Below are 9,152 nucleotides of genomic sequence, written 5' to 3'. Positions count from 1 at the left end.
TAAAAGAGATAAGAAATGTCATTCAAATTTATTTATCTAAAAGAAAATTTGGGTGGGAGGGGGGATGGAGCTATAAGATACATTAGCTTATTGAACATAATATTGACAAAATAAAACCTAAGAACAGAAACTAAATGCGAAATACTATCAAACTAATCCAGACAAAAAGAAGGAAAAATACCTAGATAGAGACCAGGTGTATACATTTATATAATGATTAATTATGCTACTCAATAATCTAAGTTTTTCTTTTCTGGTTCAAAGACATATTTGATCAACGAGTCCTTAACATGCAACAACTCAGGAAATTCCTTCTTCAGTTTTGATGAATCCATCTCATTAGTGCTTGGAGAAGGGATGTGAGCTTGTTGTTCAAGTGTAAAATTATCCCATTTAAAACTAGGGTCAACATAATCCTTGTACATCTCAAGAATCTCATTGCAAGTCACAACACCAGGGTTTGTGAAGTTCCAAATGCCTTTGCAATTCCTTTTGGCCATCTCAATTGAAATGGGTACAAGTTCATCCAAAACAGTGACACTATTTGGAATGTTAGCCACTTTATCAGACCTTGTTATCTTAGTGATGAAGTTATGTGGGTTGCTGAGATCAGATGATACTGGAAAATGGAGTCTTACGGTGCATACATTTTCATATTCCTTTAGGAAATCTTCAACCTGAAATCATATTATGATAAAAATAAGTTAGTTACCCTGCAAAAAAGAACAACAAAAATAGCATATTGGAAAGGAATTTTACACCGTCATCTAATCACATTCCATTATGTATGACAAGTTTGTTAACTTTGGGAATAACTACTTTATAAGTCATACCAATGATAATTTTTGACTAGTTGATATAGTAAAAAAGTGCATAGAAATTGAACTTATTGCAAAGTGTAAGTTTTGTTGAACCTACCTTGGCTTGTGTTCTAAAATAGAAAGAACCGGTGGAATTTGTTTTGCCTTCAAAGTTACCACCAAAGGCATAATGCATCACGGGGAGACCATGATCTCTGCAAACATCAGCCAATGTTAACACACTAACAAAAATCGCATGTATGGTTTCTGGCTTATGAGCTTCAAACCATTTCACATTTAATGCTCCATTCACACCAGAAGCATTGAAAACATGAGTTGGTTTAATGGTCCTAATGTCAACCAAGATTTGTGACCTATCATCCAACCTCGCTGTTCCATATTCAAAGGGTATCCCTTGCTTCTCACAAATGTTTCCTATAAGTCCCCCAATCCACCCTGCACCACCATATATCAAGAACTTCAAAGATGGCTTGTGTGGTGACACAATATTGTTCCTTGTAGATGAAACCACCATTTTGTTATGATTAGAATGGTTCACGTCATCAACATTAGAAGCATTTTTGGTCACATTTGTGACATCATTGCATTTCTCAACTCCTGGCATAGTGAGCATTCTTGGATGAGGAAGCAAAGCACCAGAAACATCACCCCACCAATCATGATTCTTAACATACCAATCCATGGTTTTCCTTAGACCCTCTTCCCAAGTAGTGCCCTCAGACCACCCCAAATTCTTCAGCTTCTCATCATCCAAGAAGTACCTTTGGTCATTGAAAGGCCTATTCTCCACAAACTTGACATGTGTTTCAGGATCCAAAGAGAAAAGCTTGCATATGTCCCTTGCCACATCAATCACCCTTCTCTCTTTCTTTGTCCCTATGTTGTAAACATGCCCTACCTCACCCCTATGGAGAATGATCTCAAAAGCCTCAGCCACATCCTCACAATAGAGATAACTCCTAACATTGGACCCATCCCCATGAATTGGGAGAGTCTTTCCTTTCATAGCCAAGAGCAAGAACTTTGGAATCAGCTTCTCAGGAAACTGATTTGGCCCATAAACATTGTTCCCTCTTGTGGTTATAACAGGCAAGCCATATGACCTACCATATGCCATGACAAGCATTTCAGCACCAGCTTTTGTGGCAGAATATGGATTGGTTGGTAACAATTGAGAAGCCTCATGATTTCCCACCGTTGCATCCTCATCTGTCTCCCCATAAACCTCATCAGTGCTCACATGAATGAACCTCTTCACTTGGTCACGTGAAACCTGAAATAACAACTCAAATTTTCATTTTCAAATATCTAAAATAACCTGAAAGATTTTATTTTATTTTTTCTCAATAATACCTTGCAAGCCTCTAAAAGCACATGTGTGCCATAGATGTTGTTCTTGGTGAACTCAAAGCTGTTGCCAAAGGAGTTGTCAACATGGGTCTGTGCTGCAAAGTGCATTATGGTGTCAATGGACTCGGTGAGGAGGATGTAGTTGACCAAGTCAGCACTGCCAATGTCACCCTTGATGAACTTGAAATTTGGAGATGAACGTGAGGGAATTAGGTTCTTCAAATTTGAACAATAATCAAGCTTGTCAAGAACAACGATTTTGTAATCAGGGTAATTGTGCACTATCCTGTTGCATACATGGGATGCAATGAACCCTGCTGCTCCAGTTATAAGAATGTTCTTTGGCTTATAGGTGTTGGCCATATCTGCATAACTTTGTTCAAATCAATGCAATTTCTAGTTACATTTATATATATATCACAGGTTTAGCACAAAAATGTTGAATCATGTCACATATAAGAATGTTTAGGAAAATTTAGGACAACCTCCTAAACCCCACCCCCAGGCTAAATATCTATTGTAGAACAATTAAACAACAAAACTCTTATTCTATTACCAAGGTTGATCTAACAATAAGTGATGTTTAAGACAAATTTTGAGATAATTTTTTTTAATGAGAAAAACATATGTTAGGTCTTTTTGTCAAAATGTGAATTTTTTTTTGTCAATATATGAACTAAAAATTTATAACAAATACTGAATCTAAAATTTAAACTTTAACACTCTTACTACTTCCTATGTTAATTAGTTACGTTAATATAAAAAGAAGGACAACATCAATTACATACGCAACAAATCCAATTCCAAATAATAAAATATGCAGATAAACAAGTAGGACAGTGTCTACCTTATCGGTAATCAACGTAAAAAATTTTCACCTTATTAATCAATTAAAAATTATCCTATATGATTTTCTAATTAAATTCGTGTAGTAAAGTTAAATATAAAACAAGTCAACCAAAAAATACAGATTATGTTATGTTTCAATTTTCATTTAAAAAATGGAGGTTTCAAAAGATGGGTCATATCAAACAAGTTTGCCAAGATAACCCAACAACGTAAAAAGACAGTGTTGTCATAATGCAAAAAATTGTTTAGGCCCGTGACCCTTAGGCTTTGACTATTGTGGACCTATCAACAATGGGTTAGGTGAAATTGTAAGTCTTTTTTATTGATTTTTTAAAATGTTATTATTAACCAAAATTGATTTTTCAAGTAAGTTTTAATATAAGTTAAAATATATTTTTATATAAATTAATGAAATAAATAATTAAAAATTGACATATTTAGACTTTGATTACATAGATAAGTAAAAAAAAATTGTATATAGGTCAATAAGCTAATTAGAATAATATACTATACGAAGTTGGAACAAAAATTTACTAGTTCAAATTACACTTGACTCTTATTACAGGAAAGTTCTCATTTTGCTCAAATGGGGTTAGCTTGAATTAGTCAGGCATCGAATAAAATAACATCTTTTCAACATATTTCAGTAAATTCTCATATGATAATTTGTTATTAAATAAATGTTTAGTTTATAGGATAATTACATTAACTTTTTCTTGGAGCTATAATAGTAATTAAACTCATCATTCTTGGTTGAAAAATTAGGCTTTCCTTTCTTATAGCACTATCTTTTTTAGCTTTCTAAGGAGGTTATGTGTATAATTCGTGTATAAAGTTAATTGTGGAATGTGTAGTTTTTCTTTTTAATAAGGGGTATTAATGCCATGATGTGTAAATATGTATAATAATATTTAAACTTAAAAGTTAAAACGGTAGGTCTAATTCAATAAAAAGAATGCAAACTAGATATAACTATCACTTTCTTCAAGGAATGTGATCTTAGTTTATTAATCCAAATATTTTTCTTAATTAATTCCTTGATTATTATATCATTTATGAACGACACTAGTCATAATATTTTAAATTTGAATCAATAGTTAATTCGGTAGAGATATTGAATCAGTGGATTCGCAGATCAAATCAGTGGGTCTAGCATGAACACATATAAATAAATTAAAATATAATTTAATATATATATATATTTAAATGGTTTAGTGGTAATATAAATAGTCCTCAACCTATTCACCATGGCTCAATTCCTGCTCACTACAATTTTATTATATCTTTTACTGAAAAATTGACTCACCCTCACACTAGTTCATTCACCAAATTAAAACCAGCCTTAACAATGAAGCAGAAAAATATAACTAGAAATAATTGCCTGATTTAGTTGGATGAATAGAGTGCATTAATTACTATAAATCTTTTGAGATCAAGTTCCATTCTAATGGATTAAAAAACCACAAACACAAAAGAGTATAATATAGTAAGAAACTAAAATCCGAAACAAAAAACACAAACAAACACTATTATAGTAAGAAACTAAGATGCGAAACAAAGACATAAGTCGCATAACACAAAAGATCAAAATCTTCAATTAATCATCGAAACTCAACAATTCAAAAGTGGGAAATAACTTACAGAAGCTCCTAAGCAATGGATCAGAAACTGAAGCAAAAATGGAAGTTTGGTTAAAAATAAGGGAAGAAGACGAGGGAAAGTGTGAGCATGAACAAAAGATCTTGCACCATGTATTTATAGTTCATAACAATAATAATAATAGATTAATATATGGTTCTCTTTGTTTCATCACTCTCATGGTGCACGAGTTACGTTTTTTTTATTCCTCGCTCCTATCTTTCTCTTTTCTTTTTTAATTTATTGCTGTAAAAATAAAATAAAAAATTCAATCACAAAACGACAACCAACAATCAATGTATATTGGCACGAGGTTCATAAGTTTTAATAACTTACCAATTAAGTGGCTGACAATTTACAATTAACTAATAGTTTATAAGATAGCAATAAATTAGGAGTTAAAATGTCAGAAACTTATAAATTAATTGATTAAAATGAAAGTTATGATAAAATTAGTTAACATGTTAACTGATTAATGTAAAATGGAATATTTATTTACTTAATAATAAAAATTAGTTTCTAATGAATTAAAAAGACAAAAAGTTTCAAGTAAATTAATGAAGATAACAAATGAAAGAGGAAAAAAACCTAAGAGCTTCTCTCTATATATATATATTATTAAAGGTAAAATATTCTGTTAAATTTTTTTACCGCTTAAAACTACATAGTTAGAACTCAATTTTTTCTAGAATTTTACCGCCTTTTAAAATTCAAATATATATTTTTTATTAATTTTAAAATAAATTTATTAATATTTAATAAATTTAATGACACTAACGTCAATTAAGGACATAAATTTCATATTAACTCTATATATTAAATTTGCAGGAACATTTTCTACAAATTTAAATTCAGAAGAAATTTATGCGATATTAATAAATATATTCTCATGGAACAATGAGATATTTGATTCAATTTTTAACTATGTTTTTTGCTCTTTTTTTTCTGGTTCAAATCTATTAAACTTTAGGCAAAAATCTCAAATATAGAAAATCTTGTGTAATAATTATTTAGATTCTTTATATTATATTTTTTTAATTTCACTATATCTGTGTTATTTTCTTTTTAATAAGTATGTGAATTTTTGAAGGCATTTCCAATGAATTTTTAAGGTATGTGTTGATTTTTGTAATTAGAATTTTTTTTTAATATTACTCGGAAGTAACTTCAAGAACCATATGTTTTACTTGTTAAAATATATATCTTTTGAAAGTAATTTATGAAATTATGTTTTAAAATATTTTTCTAAAAAATTATATAGAAAGTCCTATTAATAACATTTAAACATAAACTAACTAACCATTTGACCTGAGATCTCACTCTCGCTAGATACCATCAAATTGAGAATTTTGTTTTTTTAACAAGAAAAACGAAGATTATATATAAATATAAATAGGTACAAGGGGTACCTAAAGCCCTTTTACAGAAATGGACACTACATAACTATCAATGATTTGAAATTATCTGTCCACTTCCTACTTAACATTATCCTTTATTTATGCCTTTCGATCCACTGTTTATTTATACCTTTAATCTAGCTAAGCACAAACCTGGATTAGCACACCATTGAAAGAGAAAATATTCAAACTTATCAGCTAGTGTTGATAACCAAGCCCATGAGTAAAACATGATGTCTTTTAGTAGATTTTGTTCTTAGAATTGACCTTTCTTAAAAATACACTGTTTTCTAAGATTTCATGTACACTATGTAGTAGTACACTACACAACCTGCCAGTATATCAACTCCATATTGGACCTCAGAGAGGTAGAAATGACAAAAAAAAAAAAATGTTGGTATTACAAGTAACTTCCAAAACATTACCTCTTAACTCACAATTTATTTGTATACTACATTAATTATAATCATATGCAATGGACACATTAAAATCTAATCACTACCTAATAATAACGAATGGTTATTTGTGACACACAACACAAATATTACTAGTTTTTGTAATCTATTCCAGGTTGTAATTATGTTCTTACCTGATAAGCGATAACTACTTCTACCAAATGAAGTTCAATTTTCATACATAGTTAATATAAAGAATTTTAATCTATCAATCAATTAAAAAATACTTAATACATAGTTGGTTTATGTCCATTCAGTTTAATCCCATCACAAGTAAGCTATTATGTCTCTTTGAAACAGTTTGGAAATAAATCTCCATAAAAACATCCCAATAACTCAAAAGACAAGTCTGTTTGAAATAGTCTGGAAATACGTCTCCATAAAAACATCCCAAAATCTCAATAGACAAATAAAATATATTCAGTTTTGCATAATCTTTGAATACCATGTGTTGAAAATAAAAGATGTTCCATATGCATGATATACCATTGTTTACGGTGGAATTTGATTTAAGGATTCTTTTTACTCGGACTAGCACAATCAATGTTTCAATTTAGGTATGTTAACGTTCTTATGTATTTGAAACACAGTGCAAAGAAAAGAGACAGAGTGGAAACTTTCAAGAATTGCTTGTCTCTAAATATTCTTTAAGTATTATCAAGCAATAATGTTCATGTATGTAAATACTTAAATGCACAGAATGAACAACACGTATATTAGCAATGCAAATCATAGTTCATTTCGTACAATGGTCAAATTACATTACACTTGAAAACATATTGATCAAAGTATATGAATACACTATGTGATTAAACGAAGAACAAGAAAACTATTCTACTTCTACTCCTAAAAAGAGAAAAGAAAAGTGGCCGAGAAGTAGTCATACCCAAAGATAATTCCTCGTATGGAAGCCATGTGTGCAGACAGAGAATGCTTCAGAATTTGGTTCAAGTATGAGTTTTCCGACCTCGTAAAAGGCTGAAATTGGTCTATTTATAGAGCTTCTCGAGGACAGTTTTCTTTTACATGCAAGCATTGTGGGTGGGTAACTGCTTTTCCTATCAGCTACGTGCCCGTAACTTCCCATAATCGCCTATCCCACGTGTTTTTTATCGTTTCGATTGTTTTTTCGTAACTGCTCCACTTCCCTGTTTAGGATGTCCACAAAAGCTTCCATTTCGAGTAGTCTTTGCTTTCTTATAAGGAGTTTTGTGCATGTTTTTTTAAAAGTACTTTTATATAAAATTCACCTTTGAGTCTTTTGAAGAGATTCAAATCTCCCTTTTAGCTTCAAGTACTCTTGTTAGTTACTCTACTATATACAAAGACAAATGACAAATGAAAAATATCCAATCTGAATTCGAAGAAATACAATGATAAAAAAGTTCTACCTTTTTCAAATTACAACCTTCTTTGCTATCTTACCGATCTAGTACTTCAAGATCAACACATAAAAACACACAAAAAAATAAACCCTAATAGAGGTGGTTTTAGATAATATGTAAATATGAATAGAAAAAAACATATAAACCTTTATAAAGAGAGGAATTAGGAAAAAGAGAGAAAAAAGAAAAAAGAAAAAAGAGAGTTTGTCTTCTTTTTTAACCTATGCATAACATATATATATAGAATTAGAAACAAGATAAATCACATGTTACAATAAAAAACACTAAGTGAAGAAGCACTAAAAGAGCAATAGGAGAGAAAATTATGGCAAAATCAAAAGAGGAGTAGTTTGGTCACCGTGAAGGTATGGTGACAATGCGGTGCGTCGAGTGAATAATATATAGTGCAGTGCTAAGTTTGCGGTGGTGCTAGTAAAGAATGTGGTGCAATCCAAATATAATTAAAAAACTAGAAAAAATTTCAACACCTTTTCTAATCGAAAAATATAGATTTCTTTTTTCATTTGATTACAATATTTATTTAATATAATTAATTAAATATGAATCTGGTATAATAATTATTATAATTTACGTAGAAAAAACTACAAAAGCATAAAATAAATTTATATAAAATTATTCAATAATTTTTCATTAGATAATTTTATTTTAGAATTTATAATTAAATTAAAAATTGGTTACTATCATCAAATTATTGTATTTATAAAATTTATATACTTAAATTACTTATTATCTAAATTAGAATTATTAATAATGAAATATTTATAAATAATTCAATTGCTTCACCTTTTCATCAGAAATTTTGAAGAGTTGATTTTACTTTTGGAAATAAGTGGTGAAAGGAAAGAATTTTTATTATAATAAAAGGAAGGAAGTGTGTGATTCTTTTTTCCTGCTCAAAATAAGGGTACTTATATAATTTTATCTTATCATAATTATTCTGAATTTTATTTTTTATTTTAATAAATTCTGAACATAAAAAAATCCTTCATCTTTCTCTTTGTTTTATACAAAAGAAAAACCCTTCTTGTTCTTCTCTGCTTTATACGTTTCCCATCAAATTGCTTGTATTTAATTGTCTTCCACTCAGAGAAGCAATTATGGATATTTATTTCCTATGTATTGGTTGCAGCTTTTCAATGTCAATTAATCTCAATTATCCTCTAATAAGATTGTGGAGGCTGCTAGAGTTTAAGAATCTATTGCAAACAAATTCCTTGGAGATGATTTTGGTGGATG

At 29.8% G+C, this 9,152-nt stretch overlaps 1 protein-coding gene across 2 annotated transcripts; it reads right to left on the bottom strand.

The window, feature by feature from the left end:
* On the bottom strand, positions 1-4,797 carry LOC109814673 (trifunctional UDP-glucose 4,6-dehydratase/UDP-4-keto-6-deoxy-D-glucose 3,5-epimerase/UDP-4-keto-L-rhamnose-reductase RHM1). Of its 2 annotated transcripts, none has more exons than XM_029274626.2 (4): positions 4,662-4,797; positions 2,175-2,544; positions 919-2,094; positions 1-677 (listed from the first exon to the last, which is right to left on the bottom strand). In XM_029274626.2, the coding sequence occupies exons 2-4, from the start codon at positions 2,532-2,534 to the stop codon at positions 231-233; spliced, it is 1,983 nt and encodes a 660-aa protein (XP_029130459.1). In that variant the 5' UTR covers positions 2,535-2,544; positions 4,662-4,797; the 3' UTR covers positions 1-230. The 2 variants fall into 2 exon arrangements, with proteins under 2 accessions (XP_029130459.1, XP_020234746.1); XM_020379157.3 differs by having other exon boundaries at positions 2,175-2,536.
* Between the last annotated feature and the right edge of the window lie 4,355 nt (positions 4,798-9,152).

This window comes from Cajanus cajan, chromosome 2 (genome assembly GCF_000230855.2).
Source record: "Cajanus cajan strain Asha chromosome 2, NIPB_CcT2T_4, whole genome shotgun sequence".
NCBI classification, from domain to species: domain Eukaryota; kingdom Viridiplantae; phylum Streptophyta; class Magnoliopsida; order Fabales; family Fabaceae; genus Cajanus; species Cajanus cajan.
The sequence above is the reverse complement of the archived record's forward strand: the minus strand, read 5'-3'. Positions and strand labels throughout refer to the sequence as shown.

Coding starts and splice junctions, on each gene's coding strand:
- LOC109814673 (XM_029274626.2), bottom strand. CDS start 2,534: ATGGCCAACACCTATAAGCCAAAGAACATTCTTATAACTGGAGCAGCA. Junction 2,095..2,174: donor TGCTTTTAGAGGCTTGCAAG/GTATTATTGAGA, acceptor TTGTTATTTCAG/GTTTCACGTGACCAAGTGAA. Junction 678..918: donor ATTTTAGAACACAAGCCAAG/GTAGGTTCAACA, acceptor ATATGATTTCAG/GTTGAAGATTTCCTAAAGGA.